The 25,034-nt window shown below is 39.0% G+C and overlaps 2 protein-coding genes across 4 annotated transcripts in view; both read left to right on the top strand.

Annotated features, from left to right (window-relative positions):
- Positions 1–2,989: 2,989 nt before the first annotated feature.
- Positions 2,990–4,172, top strand: fabp4b (fatty acid binding protein 4b). The gene is made up of 4 exons (XM_027148787.2): positions 2,990–3,151; positions 3,362–3,537; positions 3,616–3,717; positions 3,849–4,172. Exons 1-4 carry the CDS (start codon positions 3,082–3,084, stop codon positions 3,900–3,902), a joined length of 402 nt encoding a protein of 133 aa, XP_027004588.1. The 5' UTR covers positions 2,990–3,081; the 3' UTR covers positions 3,903–4,172.
- A 10,648-nt stretch (positions 4,173–14,820) lies between these two features.
- The window catches only part of ankib1b (ankyrin repeat and IBR domain containing 1b), a 29,144-nt gene continuing 18,930 nt past the window's right edge, over positions 14,821–25,034 (top strand). The window contains exons 1-5 of one of the 3 annotated variants that reach the window (XM_027148783.2): positions 14,821–15,092; positions 20,190–20,444; positions 23,397–23,697; positions 23,813–23,995; positions 24,083–24,200. In XM_027148783.2, the coding sequence (XP_027004584.1) occupies positions 20,257–20,444; positions 23,397–23,697; positions 23,813–23,995; positions 24,083–24,200 (790 nt within the window). In that variant the 5' untranslated portion in view covers positions 14,821–15,092; positions 20,190–20,256. Of the gene's footprint in view, positions 15,093–20,062; positions 20,086–20,189; positions 20,445–23,396; positions 23,698–23,812; positions 23,996–24,082; positions 24,201–25,034 lie in introns of those variants that run through there. The other 2 variants (XM_027148786.2, XM_027148785.2) reach the window with 2 other exon arrangements.

The following is a 25,034-nucleotide window of genomic DNA, read 5'->3' as shown; positions in this document are numbered from 1 at the left end:
AGAGAGAGAGAGAGAGAGAGACTGTAGGTTATTTTAGCAGGTTTCTGCTCTCTGGAAGGACTCTGGGGTGTGCAGTTATTAAAAAATAATCAACTCCATGGTAATAATGTCCACATCACACCACACCATGTTGATTACTTCCCTATAACTGCACACCCTGGAGGGCTTTATTATCCTTTACGATTTGATGGCCGTAATTCATATTGTAACAGTCACCAAGCCGGTGGATTGTGTAAAAGATTCCTGTAAGAGCAATGACACACTTTAAGACCACTATAGATTATTTTTAATACCTCCAACCATCCAGTACTTACAAACCGTATATAAATCACCTTTATAACGTCCTGTGTGCTTCAGCATATGGATCAGTAAGTGTAGGTAATGTAAAGGGTCCAGATGATGTTGGGTTCAGAGTATTCTTACACACAGAATTAAACGGGAACTGGGTGCACAAAAAGAATTAAACACTAAAGCATGCATGTTGTCAGGTTGGAAAAATTTATAATGCAATGGACTATTAGTTATTTTATTTAATTAACTAATACGCAAGTTTTACATCCCTGAACTGTCAGCAGTTTGGCTTGCAGTCTGCACTCATCTTTAGTTAAGACCAGAAGAATGTTTCTTCTGTTGGAACAGTGCCACCTGTTGGATGAACAGTAGTTTTACAACCATCCAAAAACCACAAATAATCTATGAGTATTGAGTGAATCTATATAAAATGTGACTGTTTTACTTGTTTGTTATAACTAATTGTAATATTCAGATGATCCTGGATGTATCAAACACACTGATTTGTCCATTTGACTCATGGAGATAATATCTAAGTACTATTAACCCAGTAAGCCAAAATGTAGCCTAAACCAAATGATATGCTAAAAGTCATCAAATAACAAGGAATTAGTGTATATGAATGGCAGGGTGGTGCAGAGTCACATTAAAACCTCACAGTTTTAGGATCCATGATTTAATCAAGAGCTACAGCACCTGTGTGGGTTTCTTCTGCATCCTGTGGTTTTCTACTAAAGTCCAAAATCATGCAGGTGTGTGGACTAACTATGTCACCACTAGGTGTGAATCATTATATGTATGATTTCCTGCTGCAGTCTCATTTTGGATGAATTCTCCTGCCTCGGGCACAATGTTTCAGAGAATCTGGAGCCACCAAATCCCACCGTATCAGACTAAAGGACTAAATGAAGATGAATGAATGAGCAAATGAATGTGATGAACTTTTTGTTAATAATAAGGACAATACCTTTCAGTACAAATGCTTGTTATAATCACATTTGAACAGGGAAATCAAAATAGCTAGCACAGTGTTGTATCAGTTACAAATAACGCAACAGCTCTTGCGTCCAGTTGGCATAGAAGTCTGGTTAGAAGTGTGTGTCATAAAGTGGGTGCTATATTGGTACACCAGTTAACCTCTAAAGCTTAATTTGGAAATATGTATATTTCTTGTACCAAGTAATGCGGCTAATTTCCATCTATATGTAGAGCCTGTATTATTTTATTAAGGTTTTTAACATCATGAGAAAGCGCAACCCAGCCAGACATGCTAATCCTGCAAAATTCTAAACTTCCTATAATCAGGATTTGAGCTGGTTTCATTCTCACAGCATGACAGCTAAACTCTGTGGGTGCAACACAGCATTTTAGTACTGCTTCAGCTCTGACATGACCACTATGTGTCATAAATCAAGCCAAAACTTTAAGATTGTATTAAATGTATCAAAACACAGTTTTTTGCTTTTTAAGCACACTATTTGTGCTTAAAAAACTGAATCAAATCTCTGATTCTTGTTGGTTGACTCATTAGTTCTGAACATTGCATTTCTCAATAACTTCCACTTTCCAAAAACATGTAGATAGACAGACTGGCAAATATGAGTGTTTGTGTGTGTGTGTGTGTATGTGTGTGTGTGTGTGTGTGTGTGTGTGTGTGTGTGTGTGTGTGTGTGTGTGTGTGCATACATCATGTAATTACATTTTTTCTTTAGAGAGTATAGTCAGAGAGAGTGTATAATATATTTGGAGTACTTTCAAAATGTAGATTCATAATATGACGAGACTAGTGATTCTTTTTTATAGAGCTTAATTTTCATTTGAAAAAAACAAAAAAAGGCAGAAACAGAGGATTACAACAGTCATTTTTATTTTAACAAAAAAGGAACAAGAGAACAGCTCTTAGATGAGACTAAAAAAACCTGCAAGTCAAATTGCTGATCATTAGTGTAGCATCACCCCAGCTAACAAAAAACATCTGTTTTATGAAAACTCTGTTCTCTGAACATTCTGTAAATGTTTTCTGGCGGTTTAAAACGTTTTTTTAAAAAAACGTTTTAATAAGCCTTTTCTTGGTTATGCTAACATTAAAAATGTTAAGGTAGCATTTCATTTTATCTGTATGTTGGCAAAAGAACGTTGCAAAAGATAAATAACTTTGCAGAAGACTTTTACATCTCCAAGAAATCTACATCTTCAAAACATTTAAAGATATACGAATGATATATTCTTAGAAGTCTTTTAATACAGCACAGGGTCCAAAACATATCAACCAAATCTCCTTCAGCTATTTTGCACCTCTGACATTTTGAAGATATATCAGTGTTCAGCATGTGACTTTTTCTTGAGAATATTAAATCGGATTTGCTTTGGGTTGGTAGATTTTAAAATACTTTGCAGTCTTTCCATAACATAATTACTCTAAAGGCTCAAATGTACAGGCAAGATCTCTTTCCCACTTGTGTTGCAAAATCACTTGGGCAAATGGTTTAAAATTATTTGTTACTGTGCTGTAGATTGCAGAAGTAGTACTTATTGGGGAGGATGTAATGACGAGTCAGACACACACACACACACACACACACACACACACACACACACACACACACACGCACACACCCACACACACCCCACCCTTCTTAAAAACTTAGGGCCAATGAAATTTATCCACCCCTGTGTATATATTCATGTGCTCACTCTCTTTAAATCCTCTAATCTAGGCTCCCTAGTGTTTAGAGATTCAGAGTACACCAGACAGTATTGTTTCACTCAAATTTACAAATCACTGTGATAATGGAACAGTTCATGGGCACATGGAAATTAACGTCAAGTGAGAATTTTGATGAATACATGAAAGCTGTAGGTAAGTTAGCTACTTTTATTTATCTGCCACATACTAAATTACATGTACTGTAGATCAAATGTCAGCTTGTTTTCACCTTGAATCACATATCTAAGCAAGTGTGTACTTGTTTGCGTTGTTCAGGTTTCCTTTCATGATTTTTCAGTCAGGTCTTTCATTGCACCCGGACCCTCCTATAATAATTCTTTAATATAATCTTTATATTTGCAGGTATTGGTTTTGCATCCAGGCAAATCGCGAATTTGGCCAAGCCAAATCTGTTGTTCAGCGTCGATGATCAGGGTTTCGTGTCATTGAAATCCATGACCACCTTCAAGACAGTAGAAATAAAATTTCGTCTGAATGAAGAATTTGATGAGATCACAGCAGATGACAGGCAGGCGAAGGTATAGATTTGACAAATTTGGGAAGGCTTTTAGAAGAAGCAGGATTTACTGTATGTTTTTTTATGCATCTTGTTTCAGACTGTTATGAAAATGGTGGATGGTAAACTTGTTCAAACACAGTCCTGGGAAGGAAAGACCACAACGATTGAAAGAGAAGTTCAGGGTGGGAAACTGATAGTGGTGAGTTGGACAGATTGCCTAATTTGTGGTTGATGCTTCCTTTTGACTCATATGCCATCGTAATAGAGATGTGCCATCTGTGTATATGTGTGTGTGTGTGTGTGTGTGTGTGTGTGTTTTCTTTTCTTTAGAAATGCATCATGGATGGTGTGGTGTCAATGAGGACATATGAGAGAGATCAGTAACCCACTTATACAGGTCTAAACAGAAAAGACAATAACTGGATCCCAAATGGTGACATCATTCAAATGAATGTAAATATAAATCATCATATAACGACTTCTACACCCCATACAATATCTAGGAGGGAGCCAAGTGGATTACATTGAAACAGCCAGCTACACTTTTAATAGCTTGTTTTTTTGTTTGCTTGTCTGTTTGTTTGTTTGTTTTTTAAAACATTGATCGCAGTGTTATAAAACCAAGCAAAATGTCAATAAACAAATGTAATAACATTTGCACGATGATTGATTTTATTGAAGTAAGTCATACGCAGTAATGCACATAAGAATCTAAAGCCATCCATTAGTTCAGATGAAACTACAGTGTTACCACTATTAGTTTATTACACATTAGAACCCATGATGTAAATGATATATTAGTTATCTCAGCACTTTGCAGCGACCTATAATAGAAGTATAAGGAGAGGAAAAGCATCTGTTAATTAATATTATTGTCTGCTGATCTGAAAACCAGGATACCAGGAGAGAATGAAGACCCAGGTTTTCACATGGAGCCTGAGAGATTAAATGCAGGAGACCAGTGATTTATTTGTGAGAAGAACAGAAAAGAATTAAAGCAAGCAGGCTTTTACTATTAAAGTAATTACTGAAAAAGGGACTAAAATACAATAAAGAATACTGTGTTCTTTTTAAGCCTTTATATTTATTGTTATTTAATGTTGTGGAACATCTGCAAGACAAGTTTGTTCCTGTTACTGTCATGTTTCGTCATGTTTCTGAGAAAACAGGATATGCCAAGACCTTCCTGACCCATAAAGAGCTTCAACACATCAACGATGATAGGTTTTTCTTCATTAAACAACATATTAACATGTTGCATATTACATAACATATTCATTTACTTAATCTTCTTCTTATGCTTAAATTTTTCTGAGCTCCACCCAAATTAGTACCTGTGAATGAGTTGCTACCATAGAAACGATGACATACAAGAACAAGTCAAGTCAAATCAAGTCAAGAAGCTTTTATTGTCATTTCAACCATATACAGTATAGCTGCTGTAGTACACAGTGAAATGAGACAACGTTTCTCCAAGAACGTGTTGCTACACAGAACAAAGTCAGAGCTAAGGACTTAAGTCAGTCCTAAAAACATAAAGTGTATCTGTGCAACCTGGTGCAAACAGTGCAGGATAAGACAAGAAGACAGAAAGACAGTGCAGGACAAAAGACTACACAAAAGACAATACACAAAAACAGTGCAGACTAGTGTAAATACTGTATGTTCAATCAAGCAATCAGAATGTAAACAGTTTGATATGATGGTGCTGTAGACATGGATGTAAATTGGAAGAGTGTGTATTTTCGTGTAGGTCAGTGCAGTCCATACAGTACAGTTGATTGTGCATGTGTGTGTGTGTGTGTGTGTGTGTGTGTGTGTGTGTGTGTGTGTGTGTGTGTGTGTGTGTGTGTGTGTGTGTGTGTGTGTGTGTGTGTGTGTGTGTATGTGTATGTGTATGTGTGTGTATTGTGCTTGGTATAGTTCAGTTCAGTACATTAATGTAAACCTGGGATTTGATGGAGAAACACTGTCAGAGTTGCTGTTTTAAAAAATGAATCAAATGAGTCTTTGGACCAATCAGGTTTGAGAATTCAACAATTTAGTATAAATAGTTAAAAATAAAATGTGAATGATTATTACTAAAATATTTGTGCATATTACCCATAGAATCAGATATTTATTTATTAAATCATTTCCTATATTTTAATTGTTGGCAATTAATTTAGGAAAACTATAATCCATCAACTTCATTTTGAGGTCGGAACGATCCAGTGGCAAGATTTTCGCAGTCCAATCAACACAAAAGAATATCATCTGACCACTAAGTACTCCAACCCAGCAGAGCATGTGATGTCTTAATCTTCAGTGGTCTTTCTCAGAGCGGCCAATCGAATTAAATATCCTTAATACCCATGGATTAATTTTGATTTAAACCAGTTGAGGATTGGTAACTAGGAATGCTTTGTAAACTGAACACCTCAAGGAAGCATATTTCATCCCCCATGCAATTATAGTCTTCATTTCATCATCACTTTAGAATATCTTCTAATGAGCTTTCTGCTGTTTCATAAATATTTGGCTCCTGCATGTGTGTGTGGTGTAATGTAAATCATAGTGTAGTGTAGCCGTGGTAATAATCATTCATGATGATACAGTATAGATTCGGCATAGATTCGGCATTTGGCAGACACCCTTGTGCCAGCTTGGTGGCCCTGGGATTCAAACTCACAACAAACCTTCACTGTTTTCTGCACACCTTTCTTCCACTATGACACTTTAACTCTTTAACTCTGGACTTGCACAGCACAGTGCCACTTTTTATACACCTTATACACACACTCCATACTGCACATGGCCACTTTAAGGACAATAATTAAAACCATACGCATTTATGTACATTTATGTATATTTATATACATTATTTTTCATTTATATTTTTATATTTTCAGATTTTATATAGTTTATACTTTTCTATTAATCTACCTCATTTTGGTGATATTTTTTTTATCCCTAATTGCATTCCTTATGTTTGAATACCGGACAGATGCAAAAAGCATTTCACTGCATGTCGTACTCTGTATGTACTGTATGTGTATGTGACAAATAAAATTTGATTTGATTTGATTGATTTGATTTGATTTGATTAGTCCAACATCTTAATCATTGTGCTACCACATCCCACGCAGCACTGAAAGGTCTGGCATCCCAGTTGTAGTTTAATATTCAGCAATTCAAATGCTTCTTTTAATGTTATTTCTATGATCTGAATATAACATCCAAAAATAAAATAACTAACCCTAAGTAAGGATTTGGGGTCTTTCATAACCCTTATATGAACTATTCTGATGAGTTAGCAAACATAGATTAACATAAATTACTGATCAGAGCTTTTTAAACTTGTCTTGTCTTTGTCTATTTCAACCAGGAATACAATCAACTAAATTCTCCTCAACTAAACACATAAGGACTACAAATGCTGTCACATGACCAATACCAGACTTCTAAACAGCTGTTTACAATTTCTATTTAAACTGCACACAAACTCTTTGTCTTTTCTATTGTTAATTAGCAGTTTCATTATTTAGTCTTTGTATTTTTGATCTAATAACCTATTTATTTATTTGATTATTATTTATTTGTTGACATGATTTCTGTCTTTGTCCCTATTTGGCCTTGTCTGACTCTAATAAACCTGCATTTGTATCTATGTGACACTACTCAGTACAAACCACACCGTTTATAGTTTTGGGTTTCAAATGTATTGTCATGTGCACAAAGAGTGGTTTAAGAACCTGCACAAAATGAAATTCTTGTGCTCCAGTTTTACACTCCTAGCCAGACACATAATGCAAAAAGTAAGCAGGTGAAATATGTAGATTTTAGATTGTGGTTTTGTAGCACTTAGATGAATAATTGATAGTTATGCTGGTTGGAGTCACAAGTAGGTGGATAGATGGATGCAAAGGAATGTAGGAAATGTATATTTCTCAATATCTAGGAAACTGACAAGTTAAGAAACAGAACAAATTAATGTGAAATATTCTGTATTCTATATCATAATCTCATCAGATGCATTTGACCCATCCACATTTTAAATAAGAATATTCATTCGTTCATCTTCACTAATCACGTCGTTCTCGACAGGGTCGCAGTATGTCTGGAGCCTATATTTGAAACACAGGGAGATGAGGTGGGAAGCGATCATTCGCACACACTCACATACAGTACTCACTCACACCTAAGGCCAGTTTAACTTAGGCACTCCACCTACTAGTATGTTTAGGATATTGGAGACAACAGAAGAACAATGAGGAAACCTTCACAGACACAAGGAGAACATGTCCCATAGGTCAGCATCGAATAGATCCAAGAATCCCTAAAGGTGTGTGCATGCAGCACTACCTGCAATACCACATTAAATAGGTGTATAGACCATAAACTATTCAAACCTCATTGTCGGGTTTCAGTAACAATTACATTTAAAGCATTTGGCAGACATACAATGATTTATTTATTTATTTATTTATTTATTTATTTATTTATTTATTTATTTATAACAAGAAATAAACATGTGCTAGTTTAAGTATTTCAAGAACAAATTCAGGAAGAGACTTCCTGGTATCGATGGGAAGTTCATTCTACCTCCTTGGTGCCAGAACAGAGAAGAGTCATTATGCCTACATGCCTTGTATTCTGAGAGATGGTGGGACCAGTAAGGCTTGCTGACTTTATTGCGGCAATTATTATGGCAAAGCATTACACAACTAGCAGTTTAGAACTGTTTATTAATAGCCATTGTTAAAGCTTTGTAAACATTGTAAAAGCCTGGTTAAAACTATTTAAAGATCTTATTTGGTATGTTGGCAAATTTACATTGTTGTTCATAGTAGATGAATAAACCCTTTAAAATGGTTTAGGTTACAACTCAAACACTCATGTCAATTTCCTACAAATAATCCCTGTTTAGAGTGAGTTCACATATAAAACGTTCACCTTTTCCTGTTTGTATAATATCTGTACATATGCCTAGCATTCAGTCGACTGCTGTTTTGCACAATACATTACAATACCTCATATAACTGCTTCTGTAATACTTATGTGTTCATTCCTGTATTTCTGCATATGTACCATAGAACATACAGTATTTACACTGGTTGGCGCTGCTTTTGTGTATTGTCTTTTGTGTAACGTTTTGCATTTTTTGTTTGCACTGTCTTTTGTCCTGCACTGTCTTCTTGTCTTGTCCTGCACTGTTTACACCATGTTGCACAGATGCACTTTATGTATCTACAGTAGGACTAACTTACTTAAGTCCTTAGCTCTGTCTTTGTTTTATGTAGCACCATTTCTGTCTTTGTTTTATGTAGTTCCTGGAGAAACGTTGTCTCATTTCACTGTGTACTGCAACAGCTATATATGGTTGAACTGACGATAAATGACTGACTTGACTTGACTTGACATGTATGATATTACTGTTTCATCAACTCAACAAATAGCAGAAAAGGTGAACAAGAGCCAGTGCCTTATGTTGTAACAGGCATTCATCAGACTATGATTTTATGCTGGAACGAGAACAGCAAAATCTTTTTTTTTTTTTTTTTTTGGAGGTGTTCAGTGAAATTAAGCTGAATTTAGGAGTGCTTTTAAACATGAACACAGTACTGCCCCCTTGTGTTCACATTACACATATACACACTGTTCATACTGCTGAGTTTTACAATCATTGAAACGTTTTGAATGAATAAAATTAAAACTTGCTTGCTGGGTTCTGCCAATCTGTAATTTGTGGATCAGCCAAATCCAATTTTAGTAGACATTTAAAAATATGCGAAAGAGTTGTTTTAATTTATGGCCTCTTTATTGTTCTAGGTAAAAATGGCTTCTACTAGAGCTGAGCAATGGGATGCTATTTGGGAAAAGTTAGTCTTGAAATTCAGTGACGTGTTAAACACAGACTCAAACAGTGGCCATTGTAGATTTTGGTGTGGCAGGACAACATTGACGACAAAATAGAGAGTAATTGTAAGTAATCCTAGGCATTCATCAGCAAACAGTCTAGCAGCTCATTTTGAGCAGTACCTTTGTTCAGCTATGTTGTCAGTTATAGGATTGCTAAGAGCATTTAACTAGTGGTTGGAAGGTTTCAGCCAAATTTCCAGTCTCAAAACATTCCTGAGCAATTTTTGCAGTGTGACAAGTTACATTATCCTGATGAAAGAGGCCACTGTTGTTAGGGAATACTGTTGCTATGAAGGAGACAGCTTGGTCTGCAACAATATTTAGGTAGGTGGTACATGCCAAAGTAATATCCACATGAATGCCAGGTCCCAATGTTTACCAGAACATCACACTGTCTCTACTGGCTTGCCTTCTCCTATATTACATCCTGGTACCATTTTATTTACGAGGGAAGTAGCACAAATGTACACATTTCTCCACATGTAAAAATAAATGTGATTAAGCAGTCCAATCAACCTTCTTCCATTACTCCATAATCCACTTCTGATGCTCTCCTGCCCAATGTATGTATTTTGGGTGGTAGACAGGGGTCAGCATGGGCACTCTGACCAGTCTGTGGCTATGCAGTCCCATATGCAGCAAGTTAAGACGCACTGTGTTTTTGGACTCTGCTCTATCATAGACAGTGTTAACTGTTTCAGCCATTAGTATCACAGTAGCTCTACTTTTGGGATCTGATCAGGTGTCCATAAAACACAATAAATATTACAATTACTTTTGTAGATGCTCTAACCCAATTGTTAAGCCATCACAATATAGGGCTTGACAAAGTTGCTCAGATCCTTACACTTGCCTGTTTTTCCTGGTTCCAACACATCAATTTTGAGAACTGACTGTTCAATGCTGCTTAATATATCCCAAATTTTGACATGCACTGTTGTAACGAGCGCCCCGGTTTTTGTGAGTCTGTGCACAGCTCACCTGTCTGGCCATTCACTCCTCTCATCAAGAAGGCATGACCATCTGCAGAACTGCCACTCGGTGGATTCTTTGATACACCATTCTGAGTAAACTCCAGTCCGTCTGGCAGTAGGTAGTTTTCCAGGTCACATTTTTTCCCGCATTCTGATTGGTGATATGATCATTAAATGAAGCTGTTGGCTGGCATCTGCATGATTTTACTTCATGCATTTATTTTTCTACATGATTGCACTGCTGCCACACTATTGACTGATTAGATGATAGAATGAAAGTGTGTACATGTGTTAGTGATTAAGTATTCGGTGTTCACAGTTGACAAAGTTGGAATCAGAGACCAGTGATAGCTATGATACAGCACCCCTAGAGCTGAGAAAGTTAATCAGAATCAGAATCAGAATCAGAATCAAAATCAGGTTTTTTTTGCCAAGTATGTTGACACACACAAGGAATTTGGTTCCAGGTGTTTGTGACTCTCAAAGATACAGACATAAATAACACTATAGAAGATATACTATTATTATCTTCTATATACTATAGAAGATAATACAGACTATACAAGACAATGCAGATGTGATACAATAGACAGTATGAGTATTAAATATGAATACAGAATATATGACTGATCAGTTATGTACATAAAGTGTGGGAAGTGCATCACATTGTCACTGTTGGCCAGATGTAATTTAGGGTTTTGACCATTTTTCTGCACTGCAGTGACCCAATAAGTAGTCTGATCATGTGTGATCAAGTACATGGTGCAAATAACAATATTGTGCAATATTATGTTTTTTGTACAATATATAGCAGCAGTAGTGTGTGTAACATACACGTACTTATAGATATGACGCAGGGAATATAATTATGGTGAGTTGTTAATCAGTGTGATTGCCTGGGGAAAGAAACTGTTCCTGTGTCTGGCAGTCTTAGTAAGCAAAGTGGCGGTGGCAGTGCTGGGGATTGAACCTTTCTGTATTTTACATTTACATTTACAGCATTTGGCAGATGCCCTTAGCGACGTACATAAGTGCTTAAATCTCTAACACTGAATACATTAATGCTGGCTCACTAGGTTACATACTTAAGATACCATGAGTTTAAAACATTTGTTCAAAGTTACAATGACAAAGTGTCAAAGGTTGTGTTTTTTTTTTTTGTTTTTGTTTTTAAATGCAAAAGATAAGGAAAGAAGTGCTAGTTGAAGTGTTTCCTGAATAAGTAGGTCTTCAACCGCCGCTTGAAAATAGCCAGTGACTCAGCTGTCCGGACCTCTAGGGGAGTTTCATTCCACCACCTTGGTGCCAGAACAGAGAAGAGTCTTGTAGTATACTTGCCTCTTACCCTGAGAGATGGTGGAACCAGTTGAGCAGTGCTGGTAGATCGGAGGGTGCGGGGTGCAGTGCGAGGAGTGATGAGGGTTTTGAGGTAAGAGGGAGCTGGTCCATTTTTGGCTTTGTAAGCCAGCATCAGTGTTTTGAATCTGATGCGTGCAGCTACCGGAGGAGGGATTGCAGCAGCGGGGTGGTATGCGAGAACTTAGGCAGGTTGAAAACAAGCCAGGCACCTGCATTTTGGATCATTTGCAGAGGACGGATTGCGTTCATAGGTAGACCTGCCAGCACTGCATTGCAGTAATCCAATCTAGAAATGACAAGAGACTGAACAAGTACCTGAGCAGCCTGTGTGGACAAAAATGGCCGAATCCTTCTAATGTTGTAGAGAAGAAACCGACATGAGCGGGTCACATTAGCAACATGAGAGGAAAAGGACAGTTGATTGTCCATGGTTACCACAAGTTTGTGAGCTGTGGCTGAAGGGGAGATCAGATCGTTGTGCAAGGATATAGCAAGATCATGAACTGGGGATGAATCACCTGGAACGAACAGCAGTTCAGTTTTGCTAGGATTGAGCTTTAACTGATGAGCAGTCATCCATGATGAAATTTCTGCCAGACATGCTGAGATCCGGTCAGAAGCTGTGGCATCTGAGGGTGGGAAAGAGAAGATAAGTTGTGTATCATCAGCATAGCAGTGGTAAGAGAACCCATGTGAGGAAATAACTTCACCAAGAGAGTGATTATACAGGGAGAAAAGAAGAGGACCAAGTACTGAGCCCAGTGGGATGCCAGTGGAGAGTCTGCGTGGAGCAGATGTCACTCCCCTCCATGTTACCTGATATGAGCGTCTTTCCAGGTAGGAAGCAAACCATTCCCAAGCTGATCTGCAAATCCCAAGACTCTTGAGGGTGGATAAGAGAGTCTTGTGGTTGACCATATCTAACGCTGCTGAAAGGTCAAGGAGGATAAGGACGGATGACAGTTTGGCTGATCTAGCAGCATGTAGCTTCTCAGAGACATCCAAAAGGGCTGTCTCTGTAGAGTGAGCTGCTTTAAAGCCAGACTGGTTGGGGTCTTGGAGGTTGTTCTGTGAGAGATAGACAGACAGTTGGTTATAGACAATGCGTTCAAGAATTTTTGAAAGAAACGAGAGAAGTGATACCGGTCTGTAGTTACTGATGTCTGATGGATCCAGAGCAGGTTTCTTTAGGATGGGAATAACCCTTGCTCTCTTGAAAGTAGTTGGTACCTGACCAGATGCTATGGATCTATTGACGATAGTGGAAAAGAAGGGCAGAAGGTCTTGCGAGATGGTCTGGAGTATAGTGGAAGGGAGTGGATCCAATGGGCAGGTGGTAGGATTGCTGGACTGGATGAGTGTAAAATCTCTTCTGCTGCCAGAAATGACAACAAAGGTGTAGGGGAATCCATACTCTGAGATGTAAGTGCAGTCGGGGCTGAAGTGAAGGTCCGGCAGATTTCCTCAATCTTCTCCTGGTAGAAAGAAGCAAAGTCTTCTGCAGTCAGGGAGGATGAAGAAGGTGGAGCCAGCGGGTTGAGCAGAGAAGAGGAGATGATGTGGAATTTCCGAGGGTCATGTGAGGAAGCTTCAAGATTTTCCTTGTAGAAGGAAGTCTTGGCAGAAGTCACATCTGAGAACTTGGCAAGAAGTGTTCGGTAAGATTCAAGATCTGCATCGAGTTGTGATTTCTTCCACTTTCTCTCTGATGATCTTAGCTCTCTTCGATTGTTGTGCAGCACGTCTGAAAGCCAAGGAGCAGAACAAGAAGTTTTCTTGGGTTTAGTGAACATAGGGCAGAGGAAGTCCATAGTTGAGGAAAGAGATGAGAGGAAAGTATCTGGGACCGAGTCCAAGGGTAGTGAGGAAAAGGACTCAGGATCAGGAAGGGAAGAAAGAGTGCCAGAAGCTACAGAAGAAGGGGAGACAGAGTGAAGGTTGCGGCGGGTAAGAGTGAGGGGGTGAGAGGTAGTTTTAGGTAGGATAGGTAGAGTGATGGTGAAGGATACCAGGTGATGATCAGAGATGTGTAGTGGGGTAGCAGTCACGTCTGTAGCTGGAGAAGGACGGGTGAAAACCAGGTCCAGGACATTGCCTCCTTTGTGTGTGGGGATGTAGCTGTTGAGTGTGAGGGTGAATGAGTCGAGAAGAGACAGGAGGGAAGAAGATTGAAGCTTGTCAGAGGGGAGGTTGAAGTCACCAAGAACTGTCAGGGGGGGGGGCTATCGGAAGGGAAAGCACTAAGCAGTGTGTCCATTTCTTCCACGAAGTCTCCTAGGGGACCAGGAGGGCGGTAAACAACAATGATAACAAGGTTGATTGGAGAGGTAACTGAAATGGCATGGAATTGAAAATAAGAGATGGTTAAATGAGACAAGAGGAGAGGTGTAAAGCACCATTTCTGTGACAGCAATAAACCTGTACCAACACCCCTACCTGTTTCTCATGGTGAGTGAGAGAAAGCATAGGCAGAGGATGCTTATTTTAACTCTCTTGAACTCTATGTGTGGAGTTTCCTCTGGCTTGAACCCAACCTTCCACTTAATAACCCAGAGCCTTAACCACTTCAGCCATATAAGATGGCTCATGCAACCCTTGATTGATCCTGAGCTATATTTATGGAGGAGTTCCCTCTAAAAAACAGACTGCCAAGCAGACTGACAAGTTAAGATCCCACTGGTATGAATATGAGTATGAGTGTGTGTGTGTGTGTGTGTGTGTGTGTGTGTGTGTGTGTGTGTGTGTGTGTGTGTGTGTGTGTGTGTGTGTGTTTGCTTGCTTGCTTGCTTGCTTGCTTGCTTGCTGTGCTCCACCTGGACTGTATTCCCACATTGCCCAATGAATCCAGAATAGAATCCGAAGAATAAGAATAAAGCAGTTACTGAAGATGGTATTTGAACAAATATTAACTTGTATTGTGCTGAATGTGCAAAGCAAAGAGTCATGTGCGCTCTCTCTCTCTCTCTCTCTCTCTCTCTCTCTCTCTCTCTCTCTCTCTCTCTCACACTCACACACACACACACACACACACACACACACACACACACACACACACACACACACACACACACACACACACACACACACACACACACACACACACACACACTCTGGTAGCTTTGCAGGGACTTGTATTTTGGTGGAAGGTTAAACAGAGAGGAAGGCTGGCTGCTTGTTTACTGCTTCACGCTCATTTGAGCTCGTTTACAACAAAGAGCAGAGAAGGAAGGCGATTTTTGGAGTGAAAGTAACTCCGATCGGACTGATGACTGAAACAGTATCAGAGTTTTTCCAGTTGAGCAGAACGAGCGAACTCGCACCTATTGTTCCTGATAATCGGGTAAACACATTTAAAATTCTACTCTATCATGTTACCAGCTTTCCATTACGTTAGACGCGTGTTTCTCCGTCTTAAGGTGATCAGTTTCATACGTTATCAGTGTGTATTTCCGAGACAACAACAAAGTTAGCTTATAAGACAACACAAACGGACGCTACTGGCTAATGTTAGTAAACAAGGCGCCTAGCTAGCTAACACCGTGGTATGCTAGCAAAGCCAGGTTTAATATCCAAGCTGTTTGTTTTTGGTGTTTGTTAGCTTTAGCTTATCTTATTATTTTATTGTCTGTTTTGTTTGGATAGCTAGGACATTGCTGAAAAGTATGAGTAGTAGCTGGGTTGTTTGATACGTGTCTGAGTTATATAAAGCAGTGAAAATGTCTGGAGCAAGTTAGTGTTTTTGTTAACGCCGAGAGTGTTTTGCTTAGTAACGCTAGCTAGCTGCTGTACAGATGGGCCGGTGTCAGGACACAATAACCAGCTGTCTTTTCTAACACGACTAGTTAGCATTGGTTCTCTGAAGGCTTTCGGTAAGTTAGTTAAACAGCCAGTTAACTGTGAATGGATGCAGCTCGGGATTTAGACGCTTCTTTTTGCAAACTGAAAATGGCTAAATGCGAATGACACGACAAGGCGTTGATACGGATAAAGAAATAGTCTGGAAAGTATATGACGCTTCTGTTTGTTTATTTTTCTCATTTCTGATGTGAAAATTGATACGTTTTGTGCTCGGGACTTTAAGGTCTTTTGTCCGTAGTGAAGCTTGGTATAGTACTGTCTTTGGGAATAAGGTGTGGTTGCTTAACAAGGTATTCTTCTTCCCGGGCATTGTCTGTGTTAGAAATTTTATATATATATATATATATATATATATATATATATATATATATATATATATATATATATATATATATACCAACACACATTCCAGAGTCTTCTAGGAAATGTAGCCAGTTTATCTCTAAACAACATTGAGGCAGCTGGAGGACACCATACGGCCTCCATATTCAACACAGACACCTCACATGCCAAGATTTACTTCAGCTTTGTAGCTGTGAACCTTGTTATTTGTTATCTATAGAGAACCCTATTTAAAAATCCAGCTATCATGAGCAGCCAAACCCCAGGCCCAGCTGGTCAAACTGGTAGATCATGTAGCCAGCTGGCAGATAGAAACAGCTTCTGACCTTCTGCAAAATGCATCATGAGGGACAAGATGGTTTTTTGTTTTTGTTTGTTTTTTTTGGTAGGGGACGTTTTAACATTTATCGATCTATTTAGTTATGGAATAAGGTCTATCAGCTTGTCCAGCTCACTGGGTGATTTGGCTGAAGATAGATGTTCAGACCAAGCAGGGATTTTCAGCAGGAGAGTTGATTTGAAATGCTCACTCTATGTAACCTAGATTAAATATTCAATAATACACACAAAAGCTGTTCTTTTTGTTTTAGAGAGACATTTCTGAGAACAATTTCTTCCAAACAATTCTTGTGCTGTCAGTACAGTTGTCCTTATAAGATCAAAGAGAGAGTGGCTATGGACGAAAGAAGGTGCACTGAACCCACCAAAAAAAAACCCGTCTAATTAGAATAGCAACATTTCGTGTAAAAATATATATACATTAAACTGAAACCTTCTGAATCTAGGAACAAATCTGCCTTGACCTTAGATGGAAAAAAACAGAATCAGAATCAAGTTTATTGGCCAAGTGTGTTGACACACACAAGGAATTTGGTTCCAGCTATTTGTGACTCTCAAAAGTACAGACTATACAGTACAAGACAATGCAGATGTGATACAATACAGTATGAGTATTCAATATGAATACAGAATATATGACTGATCAGTTTTGTACATAAAGTGTGGGAAGTACGTGGTAGTCCATCACATTGTCACTTCTGTTTTTGACCATTTTTCTGCAGTGCAGTGACCCAATCAGTAGTCTGATCATGTGTGTCTCTAAACAGAAGTGGCAGATGTAAAAGTTTATTAGATGTAAAATGCTATTATTAGATTGAGAAAAAGTTGTGCTCTGTTGGTCCCAATCTGGCAGTGATGAAAGATAAAACAACCATAGTCTAAGGATTCGGCCACCGTGTTTAAATACCACTCCAATGCTCTTGAAACTTAAGCGCTTGGATCATATCAGTGTTACTGCATCTGCAATTCAGATAAAATCTGCTCAGTGGAGCTTCCTTTCCTGACACACTGTACTGCAGACGTTTAAATAAAGTATAAGGGGCAGCGGTGGCACAAACGATTAATTCTCTGGGTTGTTAATTGGTGGATCCTGGTTCAAGCCCCAGTGCTGCCGCTGTTGGGCCCTTGTGCAAGGCCCTTAACACCTCTCTGCTTCATGGGTAAGACCACAACCTCCAAAAGTTAGGATTTGTGAAGAATGAATTTCACTGTGGTGTACTCTATGTGATAAAGGCTTCTAATTACTTTGAAGCCACAACCAACTATATTACTTGTTTCAATCAGTACATTTCTCTCTGCATCTCTGTAGATGTGTGTAATGTGTTAAACTGATAAGATAAAAAAAAAAGTAAATGGAAGTAATGGCAACTTATTGAAAAAAAATATGGATAAAGGGAAAATTACAGTAATTAATGAAAAATCTACACGTATAAATGACTGCTTGATTCATGTTTGTGTAGATAAAGTGGATTGTATTGATGCTAGATGTTAAGACAGACTGTATAGTTGTTGTTTAATGGTTTAAAACCTTTTACGGTACGTTTGTTTGAAACAAATGTCCATTTTCTGTATAAACCTGTTTCAATCCCAGTCACAACTATAATGATTTTTATTTTTTTATTTGAATTGAAATCCAAACAAAGACAAGCTTCTTTTGAAGCTGTGTTAATATTTCTTATTTCAAATCTAAACTTTCCATATATATATATATATAATTATTTTTTTTGTAAGAATGTTCTCTACTCTAAAAGATTAATTTCTTTTCATGGCCATAATGGAATTTAATTCGCTGCAATCTCTGCTAAGTGAAAACACGTGTTTTTTTGAGTCCGTGTTCTCGTGAGGTTCTTGGAAAATTACAAGCAAAACCATTTGCTAAATGCTTAATCAGTGCAATTTGTAAGCTATTTAGTTCCACTTTATGAGTGCAAATGTCACAGCCATAAATCTGGATTTTCCTTTTCGAAGCAGACTACATGCTTTACATTTATCCAGAATAATGGACTGTGAATTGTAACCTCTCAGGCTAAAAGCAGACTCGAGAATCAGCTGACCGGTCACTTCGGGTGCCTGTGTGGACAGATGGTACGGGTAGGGGTATAACTGTAGCCGCTGAATCCTGCCCCTCTAACAGAACCTGCTCCCAGTAGGTTGAGGGCAGTTGGCAGAGGGAGCCGGAAGCCCCTGGTGCTCCTGAAGGAAAAGTGTGTCTCGTCTCCCTGGCTCCTGTGGTGCATGAGTCACTGTGTGAGTGGAGGTTTGCACGTGGTCTTAAATCGTAATCCTGGGTCTTTCGTTGGCTTCAGCTAAATGTACATTATACGACTTTCACAATCTCTGAGCCACTCACACTACATGAATTGTGATCATTTGTTTGGTGGATGTTGTCGTACATACTGCACAACATGTGCCGAATCCTGCATTCCTACACAAATGAACACACAAGTTTTAGAGAAATGTGAGACCAGAAAGATTCACTGGTAAAACACATTGAGGATTGTCAGTGTAAAAGCATTGCAGTTTTCATACTGCGACCATTTGGCAATCATGACAAACCAAATACTTTCGTAATAAAGCATTTTATTTTTTATTTTGCTTGCATTTTGCCTTAACCCACCCACACAAGTGGATGAACAGATACAACTGGATTAAGGAATCTGCTTCGCAGGACAGTTGATGAATCAGGGTTTCTTCTGAGCTCTCATTGGTTGTTTTTCAGGTCTGTTCTTGCTACTTGTTGCTGGGGGCTTCATGTCGAAAAATATCTAACCAGCTTGAAACTATTGGTGCAAAAAAAAAAAATCATGAACTTCACACTACATGAGCAGTTATTATAAGTAAGTGCGGAGTGTAATCACAAAATAAGTTAGTTGGATATTGGGGCTAAAGTCATCGGGTCTAGACTTTCACCACAGCTACTGTAGGTCCTATTTAGGTGAACTTCAATTTCCAGATGTACTGCATTGCATTAGAAAAGAAGGCCTTGCTGGTTTTGTAAAGACAAAAACGTGTCTTATGTGTAATCCTCTGAAGCTATGTTTATCCATCGGTTTTTATTCTTTTCAAGAGGGTGCCTCCCTAATTGTTACATACAGTTAACGGCAGGACACAGCAGGGAAAACCGGTTATTTTACTGACTCATGTCCATATGCTCTGTACTTTGTTCCTTTGGCATCCTGCTCTGTCAGTGGGGTGCTAGCATGCTATCATGCCAGTCAATTATTATTTTGTGACCACGAAAGAGATGTTGGTAACAAATCGTAAGACAGCGCTTTGTACTGAGAGGACCTGTAGTCTCTCGGCACCGAAGGCATTCAGCTTTAATAAGAATTTGATGATCTGAAAGTGCAGCTTAATATTTCACGGGTCGGTTCTTGTGCCGTGTCACAAATATTTAATTAGCGCAACCAGTTAACGTATCTTGCAGCACTTAATAGCGGAATTTGTGTAAAATGACTGTTTAAGGCACTTCTGTCCTGCATGTAGAGAAAAATGCATCAAGTAGGACATGCACAGCATCTGCTCCTGTCAGGCCCCTCATGTGGCTGAGCATGTGACTTTGTTTTTGTGAATACTGCTGGGCCTCGGTGGGGAGAACTAACTCTTCATTCTCTAGCAGAGAATAGAGACCATGTCAGCGTGGACACATTAGGCCTTGTTTGCTCTGTTAGTTCGCCAGGCTACACTTTTTTTTATGAGGAACTTATTAAAGAAAAAGCTTGAGTCGGATTTGACTCCTCCTTCTCTGGGAAGCGTTTGGCAAATAACGATCCGGCTTGCCAGCGTTCGAGAATGTAGGCTTGTAAAAAGCGGATACTGGACTGTACTTCTGTTTCCATTCTCAACATGTACGTGTGTATGTGTAACAGGATCATTATTGTCTTTCTGATGTTACCAGGAGACACGCGATGCCGGATCCACGGCCTAAGTAGTGCTGAGTGGAGCTGAGAGCTGGGAGCTGAACGATGGGGAATATAGCGACCAAGTTTCGAAAAGCGCTTATTAATGGAGATGAGGTGCTTGCTTACCAGCTCTACGAGGGCAACCCACAGTTTAAAGAGTCACTGGACCCCAACACCTCATACGGGGAACCTTATCAACACAACACCCCGCTCCACTACGCTGCTAGGCATGCAATGACACGGATACTCAGGTAACACACAACAGTGCTTCATGTCCAGATTAGATTTTATTAAGTGTAACTTTACTGGTGTTCGTGCTAATGGTTGTTGCACTGTACTGGAGAATAGGGCCGGTCATTATGACCATACATAATGCATCATGCTTGAAGCTGTTTCTAGTCTAGATGACTTTTTTATAATACATTATAAACGTGTTCATAAAGTGTTCATGAGTTTTAAAACGTATACTTCATTCTTCTATACTGTTTAAGTTATAATCCGTGACTTTAAAAGTTTTTCTTTCTGTCATCATTGTGAATACAATGCTTGAGTTTTTGTGCTGTTTTTTCTTGTGGTATAAATGTAATTGCTTTTTCTGATAACTGTACTCATGATGATGTCACAGGGTGTATCTCGGCCCAATTCTACGCTAATTTAGAAAAACCACAAGTTCTTCCACCTATCGCAGAGCTTGCATTGTTGTGTAGAGAATGTCTAAAAATGTTAACCAAAGATCTCATGGTGGCTGTGATACTGCAGGAACGTGTACTTGGGCATCACTTATATTATATCCTCATATTTCCTGACACCAGAGAAATGTGTCGTAAAATGACACCAATCGTTTTTGAACATTTTTTCTTAATTGTTCTGAATCTTTTGAATTACGTGACTTTACTCATACAGAAGTCTCGATTGTAAACCCCATTTGTTTATTATTAGATTATCCACAGTTTACAACACGCACATTAATCTGTTTGCTTTAACGACAGAATGTGTTATGCCAGATATTAAAAATGACATAGTATTGAAACAGTATAATTTTCCTTATCCTCGATATGCTAGTTGTCCTTACACGAGACATTTATTCCCCAATTAGGATTAACGTATTTAAAACAGATTACCATCCAGCAGGTGTCTGTAGCTTTACGTGCTTGTAGTCCCAGTACAGGCATAGTAGGATAAGCCACGATTTTAGTATTCGCTTTCGCTCTTGAGACAGGTGTCGATGTCTCAAACTATAAAGTGGGAGAGAACGAGCTGTTCATGTTCCCAATATCTCATCTTCATTCATCTCCATTGCTTGTACAGCTCGGGTTTATTTCTCACCGGTCAGAACAATGCCAACAAATGAAATTAGGAAGAAATGACTGCTTTTTCCCAGTCAAATTCCTCACAGCATTTTTGGATATGACCTCATCACCCCAGGGGAATAAGTGGAGAGCTGTTGATGGACCATCTGCTTCAGCCAACCAAGGTAGCAGGATGTAATGCTGCACGTAGTACAAGCCTGAATTGCCATCAGCAGGGGGGATCTGTGTGTCACAGGATGTTTTTACAATGTCAGTTTAACAGCCTGTCCAAATGCTTTCACCTAAAATGGTCATGAAGGACACATTCTGCAGACAGCCATGTCTTTGATTCTGCAAATTTTGAGCTGTATTTTAATCTTGCTGATTCAGATGATCATATCTAAAAGTACAGATCCAAAGTAACCAGTTTTTATAGTCCTGGTGCAACTGAGATCTAATGATGCTGCCGCTAGTGCTCAAACCCAGATTTTTTGTTACAGTAGTTGTGATGGAAAGTAATGTGGCTAAAGATACATTAGAAATGTCATCCGATTTTAGAGGGTTGGGTTACTCTGAGCTGCTTTCCTCCAAACTGGGACGTTTCACTCAGAAAGCTAGAAATAAATTCCATAAATCAAATTCCCACAGGATGTGCCGTGTAAGCAAAGCGTCTGCTTGGTGTAAACGACCTCCTGTCCGGTCCGCGCTAACGTGCCTTGCGTTCATGTTATGGTGCCGTTAGTCCCACAAGGAATGAGACGAGAAGTCCAGCTAGCTGTAAGTTACGATAGATTAATAAAGAAATTTCTATTTGTGTTAATCCACTATGTATTATACGTAGCAGTGCTGTAAAGAATCTTTGCTTTGTAGCTCCAGGCTGCACAGCCATAACATTGAAGACTGTGATTTAATGGTGTGCCAGGAGTGGGCGTGTGATTTGATGGTCTCATGGAGTTTAGATTGCACATAATGTGTGCAAATGAAAAATATTTATACAGCAGTATGAAAGGGTTTCGAACTCCTTCTCGAGTATGGCATCTTTTCTGAATTTAGATGTTGGTTGAGAATGGATCTGGATAACAAAGTGTCAGAAAAATGTTTTTGGGGATTTTCTTTTGTCTTTTTCCTCCTCTTAATTTTTTTTTAAATACAAAGATTCTTTGTATGTTTTTCTTGCCTCATATGTAAATATGTAAAAAAACAAAAAATTTTTTTTAGTGAATTAGTCTATAACAAGTCATGCGGATATAAGTGTATGATGTTGCAGATTAAACAGATCCCGAGTTTCATCCCGTGGTGAAAAAACCCCCAATATATCAGTTCTCTTGGAAAGCCTAATCTAATGTCTTCACCAGTCACCAAATTAGTGCACTTGTGACCAGAAAGCTTTTGTCAGTGTCAGAAATGGTTTGATCGTAGAATGTGACTGAAGTGAGCACTTATTTTATTATTTTATAAGAAGCCATGTGAGTATGTACAGTCAGGAGATAGCTACAGAACACAGAATGACAATGGGGGGGGAGCTAAGCAAAGCTCATCTCAAATCTTTTAAATTAGTCTGATCGATTCTCTAAGCTTAACATTTTGTGTAATCACAGGTCTATGTTTAAATGCTCTTTATCGCACGAGCTGACACCAAGAGCAGCGCGCATGTTCTTGCACAGTGCGTTAGAACTGGGCCCAGATTTATTAGGATCAGAAGTAATAATGGTAAAAGACTGCTGTTATTACACAGTGTAAAACAAGCTTTAGCTAAAAGAGCTTGAATTAATCTACTTATAATGTAACTGCAATCATAAATTATACAGCTGTTCTCATTAGTTGAGGACATGACATTAAGAAGTAGGTTATTCTTTTTTTTTTTTCTTCTTCACCCATTTACCCTGACCCCCTTCTCTTCATTTTACTTCTCAGGTCCTTCCTCTTCAGCAAGGATGGCAATCCCAACAAGCGCAACCTGCACAACGAGACCGCGCTGCACGTGCTGTGCATGGGACCGCACATCTTGCTGGCCGAGGGGACGCTGCAGCCGCGCCTGGCACGGCCCTATGAGGATGAGCGACGTCGCGCCGATTGCCTCCAGATGATCCTTAAGTGGACCGGTGCCAAGCTGGACCGCGGCGAGTACGAGAATGCCGACGTCAACGCCAGTGACAACAAGAAAAACACACCACTGCACTATGCTGCTGCCTCAGGGACGAAGACGTGCGTGGAGGTGGGCATGTTCTTCAAACACCTTCTAGATCTTCAGTCATTTTAGTGAAATGTTATGAATATGGCCATGCATAATGGCATCGATAAAAAGTGTTTTTGTTTTCCTTTTCTCACAGTTGCTTGTAAAGCGTAATGCAGATCTGTTTGCTGAGAATGAAAATAAGGAGACCCCATGTGACTGTGCAGAGAAACAGCATCATAAGGAGTTGGCACTAAGTCTGGAGTCTCAGATGGTCTTCTCGACAGACCCCAATGCTGAGGACATCGAGGCAGAGTACGCTGCCCTGGACCGCAAGGAGGTGAGCAGCATAATAGCCATGGTGGTGGTGATTTTAGGATGTAGAAGATTGGGCTGAATGATGAATATGTCTCTGATTATGTCTCAGTTGTACGAGGGCTTGCGGGTCCAGGACCTGAGGAGGCTGAAGGACATGTTGATAGTGGAGACAGCAGACATGCTGCAGGCTCCTCTCTTCACTGCAGAGGCTCTCCTCAGGGCACATGGTATGCATGTCATAGTCACACTAAGATATCTGTTAGGATCCCGATATGCCCTGAAAATGTGAAGTGTATGTAGCACTGCTCCATCTCTGGCATTTTTCTTTTGTATGTTTTATTAAATAGAATTAAAAGCTAGAAGTTAAAGGTTCTCTGGTGCAAGTCACACAGTAAGATCTGTGCTTTCTTTAATTATCTCCACTTATGTGAACAGGCCATTGCAAGGCCTCGTTCTAGATGAGTTGTTCCCACAGGGAAAAGTTCTTCTCCATCATGCTTGCTATTATTGCAATTATGTCCTCTTTGGAATTTGCTGGCATAGGGTAAAATCTGGGGTTTCTCCTCCTTAGAATGTGTGTATATTAAAAAAAAAGTGAATGTGCAGGGTAGGCGATGTGTATCATTACAGATAATACATAAACAGCTTTCCACAAAAACACGGCTGAAATCTGTTACTGGCTTATAATATTGATTTGTTTGTTGAACTACCAACATGCATGTATGTATGTATCTCGATCTATTGTCATCTATCTATCGTTTTCTGTCCTGCCATTTTAGAATCATTTGTGTATTACCATGTTCCAGATTTTTTCACTTTCCCAAGGGATTTATTTATTTATTTTTTAACAGTATATATTCTTTTCAGAACCGAACTGCTTTATTATAGAAACAGAAGTAACCAGAATTTCATTTGATTCTAACTCATTTCTGAACTTTATTGGAGCTTGAGAATGGAAAATACCGTTAAATCTGTTCCTATTGTTTTGTTATTCTCTCTAATATGATATAAAACAGTTTGGTTTGGAAAACCTGCTCACTGGAAAAAATACAAATGACCTC

This window comes from Tachysurus fulvidraco, chromosome 3 (genome assembly GCF_022655615.1).
Source record: "Tachysurus fulvidraco isolate hzauxx_2018 chromosome 3, HZAU_PFXX_2.0, whole genome shotgun sequence".
NCBI classification, from domain to species: Eukaryota; Metazoa; Chordata; class Actinopteri; order Siluriformes; family Bagridae; genus Tachysurus; species Tachysurus fulvidraco.
This window is presented reverse-complemented; position numbering and strand designations above follow the sequence as displayed.

Excerpts from the sequence above, each read along its gene's own strand:
- fabp4b (XM_027148787.2), top strand. The coding sequence starts at position 3,082 with ATGGAACAGTTCATGGGCACATGGAAATTAACGTCAAGTGAGAATTTT. Across the intron at positions 3,538-3,615 it reads CAGATGACAGGCAGGCGAAG|ACTGTTATGAAAATGGTGGA; the intron begins GTATAGATTTGA and ends ATCTTGTTTCAG. Across the intron at positions 3,718-3,848 it reads AGGGTGGGAAACTGATAGTG|AAATGCATCATGGATGGTGT; the intron begins GTGAGTTGGACA and ends TCTTTTCTTTAG.